The 18,347-nt window shown below is 62.9% G+C and overlaps 1 protein-coding gene across 1 annotated transcript; it reads right to left on the reverse strand.

Annotated features, from left to right (window-relative positions):
- Window positions 1–2,947: 2,947 nt before the first annotated feature.
- Window positions 2,948–13,581, reverse strand: KLF16 (KLF transcription factor 16). The gene is made up of 2 exons (XM_064479661.1): window positions 12,981–13,581; window positions 2,948–5,243 (listed from the first exon to the last, which is right to left on the reverse strand). The coding sequence occupies exons 1-2, from the start codon at window positions 13,429–13,431 to the stop codon at window positions 4,942–4,944; spliced, it is 753 nt and encodes a 250-aa protein (XP_064335731.1). The 5' UTR covers window positions 13,432–13,581; the 3' UTR covers window positions 2,948–4,941.
- Between the last annotated feature and the right edge of the window lie 4,766 nt (window positions 13,582–18,347).

An 18,347-nucleotide genomic window follows, 5' to 3' on the forward strand; every position in this document is an offset into this window, starting at 1 on the left:
CTCCGAGGTCCCCAGAGGCCCCCATGACGCCGCCGCAAGGGACCCCGGGAGCGGCTGCCCCAAGTGCGCCTGATCAGAAACGCCTGCTCCGGCGGGACCGAGGCGGGTCGCGGAACCATGGTCCGGGACAGGCGGCCGCGGCGGGAGGGATGGTGGGAGCGGGCTGCCCTGCCTGAGGCCTGCAGAAGCCTCGGCGACGCCGCCGCCCGGCCCTTGGTGGCTGCAGCAACGCCATGTTAAGCCCCAGGCCCCGGTTTCTCCCGGGCTGTCCAAGGCGCGCCTGATCAAAACAAAAGCCCCTCAAAGTCCCGATTATGGCTTATTTGCATTTAATTTTTGTTTATTAGCATATTTCCCCAAAGCGCCCTCTGCCTGTCGATGCGAGTTCTGCGGGCTCTTCTCACCTGTACTCGGGAACTCGCACCTGTTACCCGGTTCAGGTTTGAAACTCCACTCCGCCTGCTTGATTCTCAGTAAGTGCTCAATTTCCCCAACCTGGACTCTTGCCAGCAGTCTAATCCCCGGGTCCACCAGCGGAGTCCTGTTTCGATTTACTCATTTGTCCACCAAATACTGAGCACCTACTGTATACAAAGTTCCTGCCCTAAACCGTATTTTATCCATTCATTAGCTGACGGACATTCAGGTAGTTCCCGCCTTCTGTCTATTGTGAATTGTGCGGTTGTGAACATATGCGTACGTGTATCTGAGTACCAACCACTTTTGCTTCAGTACTAGTTTTTAAAATGATGTAAATTTGTTTGACGCCCATTTTTTTAATTTGGGGAGATGCCACATAAAATTACAATTCCCAGCCTGTCCACCAGCTGGCAATTGCCAAAGATCTCCCTGTGAACAGGGAGTGGTCTGTGCAGGTCACCTGTCCCCTCTCCCAGCCCACCTCTCTTGGAGGTAAGACCTCAGGCCCCTGGCCCCGTGGACATTTGGGCTTGAAACCCCTTACCCCAGGGCGTCCTGATGTCTCTCCTCCACTGCCAACAGGAGGGTGGACGCCTGACCATGGCCCTGACGATGGTAGTGAAGTGAAGTGAGGTCACCCCTGAACTTGCATTTAGTAGGTGGTCCATCTATGCTTGCACACCTTGGTCATTTATTCAACAAACATTTACCAAGGACCTACTATGTATGTGCCAGACACAGCAATAGAAACATCAGTGAACAAAGTAACGAACCCCACCCGGGGAGGGGGGCAGTGTTCTAGATGGAGACAAACAACAGGAAACGATCAAATGAGGTATCTCGATACAAGGCGAAAAATACTGTGGGGGGAAGTAGAACAGGGTAGGGGGCTGGGAAAAGGGGTGGTCTACGTAGTCCTGGGGGAAGGTGGGATTTGAGCTGTTTTGAAGAAAGGAATGAGGAAAGCATACAGGGATCTGGGGGAAGGGCACTCCAGGCAGAGGGCAAAATATGTACAAAGGCCGCGGGGCAGGACCGCACCAGGTGTGTGGGAGGAACAGCGAAGAAGCCTGTGTGTTCCAGGTGGGCCATGATGAGGTTGGACCAGGTGGCGGTAGAGCAGGGAGAAGGGGGTGGATTCTGGATATGTTTTGAAGGCAGAACTTAAGGGAGATTTTCAGACGGACTGGATGTGGGTGGTGAGACAAAAAGGGGAGTCAAGGGTGAACCCCCCCAAAGATTTTGGCCTGCACACGTGGAAAGATGGAGCTGCCAGTGACTGAAGGGAAGCCGGCCAGGGCAGACTGGGGATGGGGGTAAGAACACCTCAGGTCTGGAGCTGAGGACGAGGCCGGCTGGCAGGGACCAGGGGTGTCCTCAGCACACAAGGGGACCTGCACCTAGTAGGGAGTGGCAGAGGTCCTGGAGGCTGCCTGTCAATGGAGGCCCACGAAGCCGAGGGGAAATCTTGGAGCTATTTCCGGGGCACATGCGAGTGCGTGCAAGAGGGACTGAAGGGAGGGGCTGCACGCGTCGACCCAGAATTCCAGGAACTCTGCCACAAAGGGGCACAGAAGCCTGCCAGAGCTGGAGGGGGGCGGGGTTTAGGGAGCGGTATCTCCAGACTTTCGGGCCAGAATCCAGTAGAATGGGGACATGGGTGAAACAGGAGCAAGAGGAGGGTGCCAGATGGGAGCTATTCTCGAGTTAAGGCGAGGGCCCCGTGCCCAGGTTAGGGCGACCTTGTTGGCCCCAAGGGCAGGCAGGACCCTGGGGAGGGGCTGGCCGGAGCCGGTGGTGCAATACCAGCAGCGACCACCAGGTGGCGGGACCGGTGCGTTCCCGGGCGCAAGAAGCAGGGAAACCCGTGGGGAGGGTCTGCGGTCCCCCCACCGCAGCCCCAGCGGCCTTCCCGGCTCTAGAGACCGCTAGAATCTGGGATGCACTTTTCCTAAGAAGGGGTTCAGGGTCCTCACTAGCTTCTCAATGCTCCCGAGGCCCCTTCCCCTCCTAGCCCCCTTCCTATTGTGAGCTGGTATACAGCCGGACGACTGGGCACCGGAGCCTTGCGGGGCTCGGATAGCGGGGGTGTGAGGTGGCCAGGGGTCCGGGGACCCTCCGGGGAGAAGCCCTGTGGCACCCGCGAGTGGCCGGAGGAGCGCGGGATCCCCCCCACCGCCGGAAGGGGGCGGACAGTAAACGCCCCCGGGCGCCGTGTCACCGCGCCTCGGTTGCCGGGTAACGGAGCTGGAAGGCGGGCTGGGGGCGCAGCTGCGCGAGGCGTGGGTGACGCCGGACTGTGGCGCGCGCTGCTGCTGCCCCCTCCCTGGGCTTTAGGGCTGGGAGGCGTTATTTTGCGTCCCAGACAGCGGGGCCTTGCCAAAACCTACAACAGGTCCCCGGATTCATTGGCCCCCTGCCTCAGTTTCCCCAGAAGGCTGAGGACCACATCGGCAAGGGGGACAGAGGGGCTCAGAGGGCCCACCGGCTTGGATCCGCGAGAGGAAAAACCACACAGGCTCTGGAATCGGGTTTAAAAAAGGCTTGTTTAATTAATTAAATACAAGGATGAGGCCAGGTAGGGCAGGGGGTCACCCTGAAGCACAAGTCCCTTGGGGCCATGCACCCCCCCTCCTTGAGAGGCCCCAGCTAAATGGCTGAACTAGGTCCCAGTGACCACCAGTCCCTCCAGGCCCCTGGACACTGGAGAGGAGCCAGGGACAAGTTCTCAGTTGGGCCCTTAGACTGCAGTCCACCTCCTGCAGACAGGCACCGGCCAGGGCTGGGACAATCAAGAGGGCAGACACAAAGGGAAAAAAGGCCCTGGCTGGCCCCCTGCACCCCATCCTTATCCCCAAACTAAGGCATCTCACCACCGGCCCACTGAAGGACAGATGGGCCAGCCCAGCTCCCAAAGAGCTTCTCTGCCTCCCTCCCCAGGACCCCAGGAAGCCGTCCCTGGATCCTGCCAGGGCCGGTCCGGGTCCGAGCCAGTGCCATCCAAGCCCCCCAGCTCCCAGGTGGGAGAGTGCAAGGTTCTAGAACAAATGGGGATACCACAGACCTCCTGCAGCCAGAGGCCGGAGGGGTGGGGCATGGAGTAGGCCCTCCCAGGGTCTCAGACAGGGAGCCTGGGTCCCTTCCTGTTCCAGGGTGAGGTCGTCTTCAGTCCCTCTGTACAAAACGGCATTTACCCTTCCCCATCCTAAGTTCAGATCAGAGACTCTTCCCCCACACCCACAACCCCTGAGGACAACAGACCACCCACTGGGGCCCAGGTCAAGGAAGGGATTGGCGCCTGAAAAAATATTCTACCCGGTCCAAAAAAACTGAGCTATCCCAGGGGGTTCGGGGATCAGCCCTCCTGCTTCCGGCCCGTGTGGACAGGACCTCGACCACCGGTCCAGGGGCCCTGCCGCACGGGGGTCATGTGGGGGAGAAGGGCCCCGGCGCGATGGAGCCAGGGTTCCCGGCCTCCTTACCCCCACCTGGAAGAGGGGAAGGGGTGCACCTCGCCCAATGGCTGTCGTGGTCCCAAGTCCCAAATCAGAGGGAATGATTGTCACATGGTACTGCACAAGGCCGAAGTCGGGGGCTCTGCCCCTGCACGGGGAGCCGCTGTGGCGCCAGCTCCCCCCAGTCTCTCACTCATACACTCGCACACCCACCCAGAGTGGGGCAGTAGAGCCCCCCACCAGCAGAGACAGAGGAAAATAAATAAACCTGCATTCATTCCCATCTCCTAATATCCCCCCAAGTGAATCAAATTGCTCTTTGGAAGAACCCCTGTTCTGCCCCTCCCCTCTCAGAAGCAAAACCAGGACCTCTATGGAAACCCTACCGCCTCCCCCCTTCCACACTCACCCCCCTTCCCCCGCGCGGCTGAGAAGCTGCGTGGCCCCTCCCAGGGGCAGTGGGGCAGAACCTATGGACACCTGAGATTGAGTACCCGAATGGGGGCGGCCAGGCCGCACCCGTTTCCCTGAACGTCTCCAATGGCTTTCTGTGGGGGTGAGGGGTTCCAGGGGGCAGGCGGGACAGGAGAAAGCCCACAGGAACCCCCTGGTTCACCTATGGCCCATTCCACACTTCATCCCAACCCAGAGAGAGAGACTGGGAGGACCAAGTCTGAACACTGGTTAGGGGGTGTCCTTCCTGGGCTACCTCCCCCCAAGGCCCACACCTCCCCCAAAGGAAGGAGGTGGCGAAGGGGGGAGGGGAATGCCTTCTGGCCACCGCCCACCTGGGGTCACTGGTGAAAGGCTGGAAAGAGTTCTCGATCATGGCTATATACAGACACGGCCGCTACCCCTCCCGAGAGCAACCTCCAAGGCCCTGATGACCTGGTCCAGTCTCAGACCCCCTCCTTGTTTTCTTGAGAGAGGCAGGGACATCTTGGGGGCCCTCGGGGGGTACACTGGAAGGGGCGGGGCTGGCGGTCAGTCCGAGCCCCGCCCCCGGACAGCAGGCATGTTGCTGGTGCTCCAGGCCCAGGCCCAGCGGGGCGGTGGGACCAGGGCTCTACAGGCCAGCGGGGGCCGGGCTGGGCACCGGGCTGGGTGCAGGGCTGCCCGCCAGGCTGCAGGGCAGCGAGTCGCTGGGAGAGGTGCTGCGGGCGCCTGGGCGCCGGAGCAGCTCCGGGCGGAAGCCGGGGTGGCGGCGCGCGTGCTTGGTCAGGTGGTCACTGCGGGTGAAGCGCTTGGAGCAGAGCGGGCAGGGGAAGCGCTTCTCGCCCGTGTGCGTCCGATGGTGGCGGGCCAGCTCGTCGGAGCGCGCGAACTTCTTGTCGCAGCCTGGCCAGTCGCAGGCAAAGGGGCGCTCACCTGTGCGGAGGAGGCAGAGAACAGACAGACAGCCATTAGTGTAGGGAGAGACAGGGACATCTCATCAGATCCCAAAGGGTCCCGGTCATTTGTCTCAAAGGCCCCTACACCTCGTTACAGAAACCAAATTCTGGGCGTGAATTTAAACGTGTAAATGGGGAAAGAAAACGACCCCAACTCATTTTGTGAAGCCCTGTGAATATTCTCCCCTTCCATTTCCTACAACTGATCGTAATTACAGACTGGTAGCAGCTTCCGTGGGTTAAAAGAACTTACAGAGACCGAGTTCTACCAGGTCCGCCTCCCGCCCCACCCCCAGGACGGCGCCACCTCAATGACCTGTATCTCCAACGGTACTGGCCACACACGTGCCCGCTCCGAACGAAAGCACGCTGAGTTTTCGGAGAGATTTCTTAGGCAAAAGGTATCCTGCTGTCCCCACCCCTGCGAAACTCCCTTCTACCCTTCTGTGGGGCATTCTGGAGCCTCCTGGGTGCTCATGACCCCAGTGAACCCCCTCCCTTACTGGAAATGACCACCCGGGGGCGCAGGCAGGAGCATCGTCTGGGCAGTTTCCCGTGCCTGATCCCACCGCTGACCCTCGTGGCCCCCCTTTGAGCAGAGGGTCAGGTGAAGGGACACCTCCACCCCCACGCCGGGCCGGGCTCCCAGGGTGGAGAAGGACGCAAGGCATGGCGGGTACACCCCCCGGTCAGGGTGCGGGAAGGGGCGGTGCCGGACTCGCCCCGCCCCCGCGGAACAGAAGGCGAGGGGAGGGGCGGGCCACCACCCAGCCACTTCCTCCGCAGACCCCTCCCACCGCCAGGCCGGCCTCGCCCATCCTGCCCCCGCGGCCGCCATCCTGGGCCGTCTGTCCCCACCCGCCCGTCCCGTGGGGGTCTCTGCCCCAGAACAGTGCCGCCCAAACCCTCATCTAACCCAGCTGCACGCCGGGTACAGCATGTGTTGTCAACGTCTCCCCAGGCGACCGGGGGGCACCCCCGCCATGCCCCAGGCCCAGGGGCCGCGAGCAGCCCAGATTTTGCACCCTTCCGGACCCGGCGCCGGGTACCTAGGACCCTGGAATCCCCTGGCGTTGTTTTGCCCAGAGGTTTTGAAGGGTGTGTGGAGGGGGTGTGAATAGAATGTAGACACGTGGGCAGGGACGCCCAGCCGTCTGGGCGACGCCCCTCGTGGCAGTGCATGGAGCCCAGTGGAGGAAGGGGGGCGGCCAGATAGGGAGCCAGTGGGGTCAGGGTGGTACCTCATAAATTACACACTGGGAGGCCACACCGTGTACTGGGGACTGCAGTGACCTGGGCTGACCCTGCCTCAGGGAACACTGCCACTGGCGGGGGGAGGTGGGGATTGCAGACCTGACAAGGGGCCAGGGGCAGGGACCTTGGGGACAGACCGGCAGCCGTAAGGGCTGCAGGGCGGGGAGGGAGGAGGTGTCAGTAATAACACCTGCAGAGGAGCACCAGTGGACTTCAGAGGGGCTTCTGCCATCGCCAGCTACCCAGGACAGAGCTGGACTAAAGCCTCCCCTCCCCCATCCCTTCCTCCTGGCCGCACACATACCCCCAGCGTGGCAGAAGAGAGGGCTCAAAGCGCAGCGGGCCCTCAGAAGGCGGCTTGTGGGCCGCCTGTGGGCTATGCTCACAACTGAGGGAGGGCAGGCCCCAGGAGACTGGGAACCCAGGTGTGCTGGTGCCACCTCTGGGGGAGATCACAGGCCACAACTGTGTTGCTGGGGGGAGAGCGACTGTCCTCAAGACTACAGGTGGCTGTCCCTGTAGTCCCCTCGGGCTGTCCCCTCCCCACCCCATGCCCCCCTAGAACAATCCAGAAAGCAGAGCCTGCAACTGGGTGAGGGGTCCCAGTGGGGGCATCCTCAAAAGAATCACAGGGCTCAAAAGAGCCCCGGAAGGGAGCCCTACCCCACCCTACTTGGATCCGACAGCTCCTGAGAGCTCAAGTCTGGAGGAGGGGAGTCCAGTTACGGGGACGAGGCTGCTAGCTTTAAACCAGACCCAGGGCCTGAGGGCGAGACGCCTCTTGGAGGGGCACGCAGTCCTGTCGCCATCTTGCAGGGCGCAGGCGGGGGAGAAGCTGAAAGGGGGACGGCATCCCGCCTCTGGTGCGCCCCGCAGTTGGCTCACTTCCCCATTTAGGGCAGCCGAGAGGTCCCGCCTCCCACCGTCCCCTCCCCTCCCCTCGGCCCCGCAGCTCTACTTTGCAACCAGCAGGTTGCCAGAGCGGAGCCAGTGCCCGCAAGGGCTGGACGCCTGCAGCCGCTGGGAACACAGCTGCCGCACGTAGCTCGGCGGGCGGCAGGGACATCCGCAGCCCCAGACGGCCCGGCTCACGTGGTCCGGCTCCCGCCGGGCCGGGGTCGCCTCCCGGGCTGGACGCCTGCCAGCCCCGCCCCACACCCCGTTGCTGGGTAGCGCACGTGCACACGTGAGTGGCAGGTACCAGGGCGCACAGGCCTCCTGCCCCCACAAGGTTAAGCGAATGCCTGCAAGATACCAGGCCCTGCCACCCTCTCACAGTCCACTGGCCGGGATGGGGTGTGGGAGGGTGGGGGTAACTTTCGGAGGCTTAGACCCGGCACGCCCAGGTGCGGCCCCTAGTCAGGCTACCAGGCTGGACGGAGCGCTTAAGGAGGGTGTGGTGGGCGGGGCTTCAGTGGACTTGACCCTCTGACTTAGGCTGGGCCTGGAGGTGAGCTCAGGACAGCCAGAAAATGGACGCCAGGAGACCAGGCAGAGGTGAGCCTGGAGGTGGTACCGTGCACCAGGCCTGGCTCAGCCTGCTGGGCCTTCATGTGGGAGAATGCACCACCTCCCTAGACTGGGGGTTGCAGTTGGGGCCAAAGATCAGATGTGATCTCCTAAGATCACCCCTAACCTAAGGAGTGGGGAGGGAGGAATGGCCTGCAGCCAAGCCTTGCACAAATGCCCAACTACCAGGTGGGCAGCACAAGGGGCAGGGTCTAGGTACGGGAGCACCCCAGGAGAGCTGGGGGAAGGCTGGGCTGCATGTGGCAGATGCGGGTGGGGACGGCAGGGGGCTCCCCAAAGAAGATGGGCCTGAGCAGGCTGCAAAGAACTCCAAAGACAGTACAGAAACGCAGCCAAGAAAAGATGGAAAATTGATGGTGAGGTCCCAAGGGCAGGGCAGGGCAGGGGGTCCCCCTGTGACCAGCCATCCTGATGGCTTTACAAGGACCAGCCTGTGGGAGGTTTGTCTGCTCTGTGATCTTAAATACCCCCTAGTCATTGCTACCCCCTAAACCCAAGACTTACAACCTAGCTCCCTCCCAGTCCTTACTCCTCCTGTAGGTTTTCCATTTCAACCCCTCTGCTGTTGCCACCAAAAGCTTTGGCAGACGTCTCCACAGCCCTCACCTCCCCGCGTGGTACCTGGCAGCAAACCCGATCAGTACCCCCTTCAAAGTATCTCCAGCTCACATCCCCCTAGCTCCAGGTCCCAGCTCAGGCCTGGACAGGTAGGGTAGCCCAGCAACTCGTGCCTGGGCCGCCCCGTCTGTGTCCTGCTCCCGAGCTGCCCCCCGGGGCTGAGGGTCAAAGCTGAAGTCTTTTCCTTGGCCTTGACTTCCCTGCAGAGCCAGCTCCTTACCCTGCTGGTGTACGGCTCCCCCTCCCCCGCACCCGGCCACAGACCCTGCTCTAGACCTTCCTATCCGGGCACGCGGCCTCTCCTGGGTGTGATGTACCCAGCTCGACCACAAAGCTGAGGGCCCAGGCCTGGCCTGCGGGGTGCTGAGTGCACCCGTTGGGGAGGCTACCGGCCCCCGGGAGGGAACGCAGGTCGTGGCTCGAAGCCGCTAGCTAGCTAGCCTGCTGGTACGTCATCGGGTTTACAACCTGCCCCCCCCCCACAGGTGGGAGCTAGGGCTTCCCCGTTTATTTAAAAAGCAGGCCACCGGCCGCCCCACCACTCCTCCCTCCCGGAGAACCCAAGCTGCCCTGGCTTACTTCCCCACCCAGACCACATCCTCCGCAAGGACGGCGCCGGGGGTGAGGGGCGCACAGCTTTCACAGGCCCCCCGAGCATGTGTGTTCCTCCAGAGACTGGCTATTCTAGAAACAGGACTGAGGGAGGGCAGGCTCCGCGCCCCCCTGAGGCCAGCTCCTCAAGCTGGTATCATTTGCCACCTCCAGGGCCATCTGGGCCACCTTTATCAGGGAGCCTGGGAGGGGGCTGGTTATCACCCCCTACAATGTTAGGGCACTGCCCCCCACCGCCAGCTGGGGCTCAGGCGCAGCACCCCACTGCTGGAGGAGGGGGTTAGGTGGGGAGGCAGTCCTGGCCTGGCACTGGCCCACTCTGGCCCCCCAGATAAGCCACCAGTCTCCGGAGCCCCACCTTGCCTCAGGGGAGCTCACAGCTCTGCCTGGGGTGGGGGGCGGGGTCTGTTCACTCAGACAGCCCTGGGGGTGCAGGGGCAACTTCCCCTCTAGGCCTCAGTTTCCCCATCTGCCCTCCTCCTAGAGGCCTGTTCAGCAGAGAACTACCACTACCACCAGCCGCCCCCTTGGGCTGCCCAATCAGCAAACAGGGGTCGCCCTCACCCCCTCCTGTCCCTAGGTCCTGGGGCTTCTCCCACCCAATTCGGGGACTGGCCCACCTCTCTCCCTCCTACACAGGGCTCTCCCTCCAACCCCTCTCCTGGACCCTAATCCCTTCCTCATAAACGGATTTTCCTCTGCAAAGCTGGGCCTGCCTCCCCGCCCACCCCTACCCTGCCCTTGGGATTAAATAGAACAGACACCTACTCGGCCCCCTCCCCACCTCATATGACAGCCTGGTCCTCCAAATCCACACCCCGAGGCCCTGTCCCCACCCCCTGCAGCCAGGGTGCTGTCCCCTCTCCCAGGACACACCCTTCCCTGTTCCACCTGACACCATGGTGTAAGCTGAGATGCCTCTTCCTCCAGGAAGCCTTTTCCTCCATCCCGCTACTGTCACCACCCCCTGCAATATTCTGGGAGTCCCAGGGGACAGGGACTCGGTCATCCCCAAAGTGCCTCCCACACAGTAAACGGTTAGGCAAGGTTTTACAGGGCATCTCAACTGACAGTGATCCCACGACTCTCCAGGGGGCACTACGTGATGTCTGAGGACATCTGTCATTGTCACAACTGGGGGTGCTCCTGGCATTGGGTGGGAGTCAGGGAGGCTGCTCAACACCCCACAGTGGTCAGGAGGCCCCACACCAAGAATGACCCAGCCTCAAAGTCTAGGGGGAGACCCTAGACTAGCAGCTCCACCTCCAGATCTGAGCTTCTTCAGGGAGGAGGCCTGAGCCCCCTAGAAGGTGCTGGGCACTGGGGGCTTTGGGGCGGGGGAACAGTCCGGAGATGAAGGAGGTTGGGAGAGCAAGTAGACAGCCAGCCTCTCCTCCACCCCCGCCCCACCTCCCTCCCTCTCCCTCTCGGTATCCAAGGCAACCGCGTCAACATCTCCTGCAGCTTCCAAGTCTTTCCCGGCCCCACGCTGGAGGCAGGAGAGCTCATTCTGGGCCAGGGGCTGTGGGCCAGACACAGGGGACTAGAAGACAGCCCGCCCTGCTCTGCTGCAGCTGGGTGGCCCTGTGAAGAGACCCCATTGCCCCTCCTGGCCTCCCGACACCAACCTCTGTGCCAAATGGAGCAGGGATGATGGGGGACCACACTCAGCCTGGCTCCTGCTGTACCTGTTTGCTCATCTGTAAAATGGGGCCAGGCCAGGATGGGAGTTCGGGTAGAAGTATGTGTGACAGAACTCCCTCCCAAAGGCCCTCAGGGGACAATGGCTCAGCAGACAGCTAGCATCTAATTAAGACACCTCTTCAGATCTGTCCCCAGGCCTGCCCCCAGCAGTGGGCAACACCACTTTAACCTTGAGAGGCCCAAGCCAACCTTGGCTTCCCCACCCCCAAAACGGGCATGAGAGCAGCTGCCCCCACTCCTGGGGGTTGGAAAAACCAAAAGATCTTGCCACTGACCCTGGGCAGGGCTTGGTGATCCTCGGGGACAGAGAGATGCTGAATTAGCAAGCATTAAGCATGAAAGCGCCCCAAACCCTCCAGAAACAGCACCAAGGGCGCCTGGGTCCAGGACTCCCACTCCCAGGAGCAGCCACATGCCCCCCAGGGCCCGGCATCGTTATTATCAAGGGGGCTTCGGGACAGCACATCCAAAACCATAGGTCTCTTGGGGGGCAAGGCATCAGGGCATGGCGCCCTGCCCTCCCCCAGTCATCACTGGGACACCCCAACTCAGCCCCTGGGCCTCAGTTTCCCATAGAAACAGACAGTAACACTGACATCTATGTTCAGGGAGTTCTTTCTCTCTCAAGGACTTAGGGGGTCAGCCAACACTGCCTGGGGGCCTGCGAAAGTTCTGAAGGACCCCAGGATACCCTGGGGAGGTGTCCTTTGGGAGCCATAGAGGCAGGTGGCTTCACTGGCCCCAAGAAGTTGGACAGAGTGTGAAAAACCCCAAAACAAAGCACAGCACTGCGGGGTCCAAACCGCTCTCAGGGGTCAGACCACCCGTGTCTCCGCCACACCACCAGGGTCAACTCTTCTTTTCCCCCACCCTCTCCCCCTGTTCCGACAGCAGGAGCAGGTCCACGGAGCCACGCTGAGACGCCCTGTTGCCCAATGTGACCCCTCAGGGGAAGGCGGCCGCTGGGCCCTTTATACAGAGAAAAAAAACCCTGAGAGTAGGTCGTGGGCTACAAAGTAGCAGAACCACAAAGTCCAAGTGTCAGCCCACCCTCCTCCCCTGGCCTCTCAACCAAGGCCCACCCTCTCCTGCCCTATCCCCACTCCAAGAGAGAATTCCCAGGACTCACGGGGGGACCCCATGAGGAAAACGAGGGAGGACCCACAGGAGGAAAAAGAGGCGGTGACAGTGAGAGGGCGGCCGGCGCTCCCTGCTTCCAGGCTCCCCTGGCGCCCCCACCCCCACCCCCGGCTGAGATGAGACGCAACCGTGTCGCCGAACCGCTCCCCCAGCTTTCCTGTCTCCCGCTGCAGGTTGAGGGGAGCAGCACGCAGGGAAAGGCGGTGAGAGCGTGACACCCTCAGGGGTTCCCCTCCTCTCCAGACTCAGGCTCTAACCCGCACTCCCAACCCCGCCCTCCGCCTTATTAAAATACAGAAAAAGAGGGGGAAAACGTGCAGGGCACCCCCACAAGCTGGCCCCACACCAGGCGCCCCGCTGCCTTCTCGGGTGAATCCTTGCGGCCACCTCGGAGGCGGCTCTGCGGTTCCTCCTGCCTTTCTACACACAGATCAGGAAACTAAACCAAGGGAAGACCAAAACCTCAAAGCTGCACGCTTCAAACACGGTGCCCACCACCCAGGTCCGAAACCGATGGAAAAGAAGGGAAATGAGGCCGAGGGGGAAGGGAACTGCCCAGGAGCCCCATCCCGCACGCGGATCCTGCACGCGGATCCCGCACGCGCACCCCACCGCGCTCCGGGCCCCTGTTGCTGCCTCCGCGCCCGCCATCCATCCGCTCGCCACCCGACCGCGTGGCCGCCACGCCCCCCGCGCGCGCCCCACCCACCAAGGCCCCGCCCTCCCGGCCGGCGCGGCGGCAGCCCGGGCGCGCCCCCCTCCCCGCCCCCGAAGCGCCACGCAGTTTCGGGGTCCCAGCGGGGGAGGGGGCGCGGGAGGCCTCCCCCGCGCGAGCCAGGCGCGTGGTCGGACTCACCTGTGTGCGTCCGCAGGTGCGACTTGAGGTGGGAGGATTTGTAGTACGCCTTGGCGCAGCCTGGGAAGGGACAGCGGTGACTCTTGGCGGCGGCGGGCGCGGCGCCGGGGGCGCGGCTGGAGGACGGGGACGAGGCGGCCGAAGAAGAGGAGGCAGGCGAGGCGCCCCCCGGAGCGGCGCCGGGCCCTCCACGCAGGTCGGCCAGGATGCTGGCGGCCAGCAGGTGGGGCGCGGCGGCGCCGGAGCCCAGGCCCGGGACGGCGGGGGCCGCCGGTGGCGGCCCCGGGGGCCCGGGCGGGGCGGCCTCGCGCCGCGGCGCGCGCACATCCAGGCCGGCGGCCGGGCCCGCGCCCTCGGGGCCCGGCCGCCCGCGGTGCACCACGGCGCCCGAAGAGATGGCCATGAGCACGTCGGCGGCGAAGTAATCCACACACGCCACGGCTGCCGACATGCCAGGCAGGGGCACGCGGCGCAGGCCGAGCGGGCGGAGCAGAGGCGGCGGGAGAAGCGCCCGTCCGGCCGGCGGCGGCTGCTAGAGTGCGGGAGGAGGAGGAGGAGGAGGAGGAGGCCGGCGCGCGCCGCCGCCGCCGCCGCCCGCGCTCGGCCCGCCCCGCCCCGCCTGACGCGCCCTGACGCACCGGAGCCCGCGGGGGTGGCCGCGGCCCGCCCCGCCCGGAGGACGCCCCCTCGGGGCGCGCGGCCACGCCCCCCGCCCGGCGCGCCCTCCACCACCCTGCCCGCCGCGCGCGGCCGCCGGGGGCGGGGCCCGATCCCGGGCCCAAGGAGCCGCCCCGCCTGGCGCTCCCACTCTGGTCCCAGAGCACGCCCCCGCCTCCTTCCCGGAGCGCGCCTCTTTGCGGGGTGCCAGGCCGGAGAGCCCACCTCACTGGCGCGCCCCTCCCCCTGCAACTTGGCTCCCGGTCCCTTTCTTGCAGCACCCTCTCTTCACGCCATGAAGCCCCGCCCAGCCCCGGTAGCGCCCCGCCCCCGGAGCTCGCCCCGCCCCATCCCGACACGCCCCTCCCTCCTTGGACGTCTCCGCCCCCTGGCGCGCCCCTCCCTGTTCGGCGCGCGTCCCGCCTCCTCGCGGGCTCGCCCACCCCACGCTAGGGCGCGCGGCCGGCGGGAGCCCGCCCCTTCCCCGGACGCTTCCACCCTGGCCCGGGCGCGCCCCAGTTCTCGGTGGGGGAGGGCTCCGCTCCCCACGTGGCCCGGTGGGGGTGCGGAAGTGGCCAGCCCCGCCCCCCGGCCACGTGCGCGACCCTTCCCCCTCTCCTCTTCCCGAGCCTGGGGCCTTGCTTGACCGCACGCCCCTGCATTCCTTTTTGTAAGGATCCCCTTCGCTCTCCCGGAGACACAGGGAGCCTAACCCTCTGGCGGAGTCGAGCGAGCCTGCGCTCGTTCCTCTTTCTGCGTCCCACTCGGGAGTCCCTAGGTGAGGAGGACTTGGGTCACAAAGCGCGTGCTCGGGGTGCTTTGGCGAGGCAGAGTATCCCGGTCCTTCCAGGACCCGGGAGTCGGGGACACCAATCCTCAGCGCCGACTAGGGATCTTTGGGGCCCGAAGGGGGAAAGTGGGGCCTTGCCAAGCCTCCGAGGACGTCCAGGCCACGTTGTTTAATGTCGATGACGCCGGGGACGCAGATGCGCGGGGTCTGCCCAACTCGCAGGCCTGAGGTGGCGGGCGCGCGGATGTGGGGCGATGGGGTGGCTCCTCCATTGCGACCACGCCCCCGCCCCTTCCTAGGCGGGCCACCGGGCCCTGCAGTGGCCGGAGCGGCCTCCAGGGGGCTTTCTGCACGGGTTCCAGGCTGCTCAGTGACCTGCCCTGGGCTAGGTGTAGACAGCGACCGTGACTCTAGCCCAGACCCCATTGCGGGACTCTATACTCACCCTCCCCACTTGCCACGCCTCCGCTGATATGACCTGGTTCGGCTCCTCTGTCCCCAAGCTGGCCACTGCCACTATCCCATGGGTCCCCTTGGTCTAGGCCTGACCATCCTTGGTTCTTGCTTGTGCCAGCCCCATCTGGGGTCCCTCCCTTCCACGTGGCTGGACAGAGTGAGGGAGAGGGGAACTTGAGTACTGACTTCAAGCTGCGGAGATGAAATGCAGCGCCGACCCTTAATAGATGAGCCCACCTGGGACAACCACTATTAAGGTGGGCACTGGTGGTCAGCATACCTGCCGCCCCAGGCCCCTAGTGCCTTTGAAAGTAGATCTGGGAGGTTGGACCACCCGGACAGGGCCCCAACCTCCACCATCTCAGCAGCTCACAAGGGCCTCAGAATCTCCACCCACAGGGCTTGCCCCTGTGCCTGGCCTCTCCCAAGTCTGGACAAGGCAGGAAGTGCTTTGCAGGCAGCCCCCCACAGACCCCCAGCTCACCTCCAACACATGAGGAAGAAGCAGGGCAAGAGAGAGGGCAGGACCCTTTGTACAGTCCTTCCACTGATGTTACTGGGCCCAGAGCAAGATCCTGGCAGTGGCCCTGACCTGCAGGGGCTCACAGGCTAGGGCAAGGCAGCTGGGAGTCAGAGTGGCACAGGAGGGTGAGCACAGGCCTGGCAAGTGGAGGAAGTGGGGGCTGCATCCTACAGGTGGCTTCACCTGGGGCCTGAAGTTCAAGGGGGCAGCCTCAGGGAGATGGGGTGATAATTGAGGAGAGGCGGAGCCGTGGCAAAGTAGAGGTCAGGACACTGTTTTGGCTGTGCCGGACAAGCCTCATGACCCCAGACAAAACACTCCCTTAGAGCCTCAGGTGTGCCCCCTCCCAGAGACCATCAGGGCCTTGGATCTGTGCTTCTATCTAGGGGTCATGCTGGCCAACCTGCAGGCAGGAGACCCCATGTCGGGGGCCCACACCCCACCCACGGTGTTTCTGTTCACACCTTAGCCCCAGAGGTGCCTGGGTGACCCCCTGCTCACCTCTGCCTTGTGTCTTGCCACCCTGTCCTCATCACAGCCCTTCAGTTGTCACTCCCGTTTCCTAGATGAGGAAATCAATGCTGGGAGAGGACCCAGAAGCGGCCCGTGTGCACAGCTGCAAGACAGCAGAGGGTCTGGGGGCCTGAGCTGTCCCAGCTGGGTCCCCCCATGGTGGTCAGTCCCTTATCTCCAGAGCCCAGTTTCCTCACCTGTAAGTGGGGGCCCATCTCCACCCTTCCCTTCCAGCACCGAGGGGTTCAGGGAGACTCTTGCTAGGTCACAGGGCCCACGGAGCCAAGCTGGGGAGGGACAGACAGAGGTGTGGAAGGGACGTGGGCTCAGGGCGAGAGCATATGGCCAGTCTCCCGGGGTGCAGGTGAGAAGAGGGTGACATGAAGTGGGGTGTGCCCACAGCACGGGCGCCCTGGGGGCCTGGTCAGGCCACAGTCAGCACCGAGGCTGGTGTGCATGTGTGGAACTATGTGCAGACATGCTGGGATGGCCAAAGCTTTCCTTTTTTAAGATAGTGAAGCTTTCACTCTTTAGTAGTTTTCATAGGGCTTTCTGTATAGCTCAACCTTTTTAAAATCCACACGTATTTATGACTTTTATTTTCTTTAAATGTTAACACCTATTTAGGTAGTGCAATTATGGGCCGTGGGCCCTTTCATTACTTTTCTGTATGAAAATTTATTTTCTAAATAAATCTCCACCTAGTGTGGGCTGGGCTGAGGACAGCAACCTGCCTGTAGGGAACCCTGGGGACCCCACCTTAGCCAGGTAGTCAAGGTCAACCTCAGGGTGATGTCCTCAGGGTGTCAGCGCCCCCAGTGGAATGCGACCACCTCACCTCAGTGTGCTCTCAAACCTGCAACCCTGGTCTGATCATGAGAAAGCCTCAGACGAGCCCAGATTAGGGGACAGTTTACAAAATACTCCCTCCCCAAAAAACACCCTACCAAGCTGCCAAGGCCATGGAAAACAAGGGGAGGGCAGGGAGCAGCGTCACAGAATTTAAGAGACTAAGGAGGCGTGATGGCTGAACGCCGTGCGGGCTCCTGGTTTGGATCCTGGGGCAGAAAAGGATGTTTCTGCTGAGCCGGGAACCAAGTCTGTAGCTTGTGAATGGGCAGGTATGCAAGCTGGGTCTTGGTTGTGACAAGGCGCTCCCCTGAGGGTCACTGGGGCAAAGGGTAGAGGTGTAAACCCCATGTTGGTGCAAGGTGAACACTTGAAAACAAACGTGAAGAGCGGAGGTGGACATCATATAGTAATCAGCACCGCATTGAGATCCTAGCAGCTCACATCCTAGCCACCACCCGGACATTCACCACTTTGACCCAGCAATTCTGCTCCTGAAGAGGTACCCAGAAAGTGTTCGTGAGGAAGCAGGTGTGTCTGTGTGTGGCTGCACCGCTGAGATGGATGGACCTGCACGAGTACAGGCGCATCCCTGAGCTCGTGCCCTGGAAGGCCCAGGACGCGGCCGGGGCAGAGGCAGCTGCAGCCCACGGGGAGGTACGCACGTTCCCGCTGCAAAGTTTCCCCGAGTTTCCGCCTGTGTCTGCAGTCCGTTAGCCCCCCACCCCTCGTGGAGCTGCTGCTCCAGCAGGATCTTCTACTTTGATGATAGAGCATTTTTTAAAAATGGTGCACAAATAATAACCAAAATAAAATTTTCTAATCAAAACAATCTGTGCACATTTTACATGATCTGTAACCCATCCGTGTTTATTCCTGAGGGGGGTTAGATGACTCCCCGTGGTCCGGGCGGTCCGTTACACACAGTGGGTGCAGCCGGCCCCAGGCCTAGCCAGTTGGTGGGCAGCTGGCCCCCACAGAAAGCACCAGGCCCCCCTCCAAGCTGCTGGGGAGAACCCAGAGCTGCCACCCCTTCTCCAGGAGGTGGTGGGGTAGGGGCAGGATCCGGCCCCATCCAGGTGAATTACCTTGACTCCTTGGCTGGCCAGGATCACCTGGAAAGCAGTGGCTCAGAGTCACTGTTCAGACAGACAGCCACAGTGGGGGTCTGACCTGCCATGCTCACCAGGGCCACCCAGGGGCCTAGCCTCCCCTGACCAGCCTCCTTCAAGACCCTCTCCTGTCACGAGGGTCAGGGCGCTCTGCTAGGCTCCGCAAGCTTCAGAGAGCCCCAGAGCTCTGCTGTGACCACGGCCAGGCAGGTTTCCATCTCACCTGCGCGTGTGCTCTGGACACACATGTAGTAGCCCTGACCTGCATCCCACCCCACCCCCCTGAGCCTGGTCCTGGGGTCCACTGTCTGGCAGGGGCATGCCTGTGTCCCAAGAGGGTTTGAGCCCTGGGAAGCCAGGGCCTCAGCCCAGCCAGGGTGCCAGGGCACCTTCTCCGAGGGCAGCTTGGCCTGAGCCATCTCCCCTGTGAGCAGGGACAGTGGGGACGGCGACTCCAGCAGCCCAGA

The sequence above is a fragment of the Camelus dromedarius genome, chromosome 27 (assembly GCF_036321535.1).
Source record: "Camelus dromedarius isolate mCamDro1 chromosome 27, mCamDro1.pat, whole genome shotgun sequence".
NCBI lineage: Eukaryota > Metazoa > Chordata > Mammalia > Artiodactyla > Camelidae > Camelus > Camelus dromedarius.

Excerpts from the sequence above, each read along its gene's own strand:
- KLF16 (XM_064479661.1), bottom strand. The coding sequence starts at position 13,431 with ATGTCGGCAGCCGTGGCGTGTGTGGATTACTTCGCCGCCGACGTGCTC. Across the intron at positions 5,244-12,980 it reads GCACCTGCGGACGCACACAG|GTGAGCGCCCCTTTGCCTGC; the intron begins GTGAGTCCGACC and ends TCCTCCGCACAG.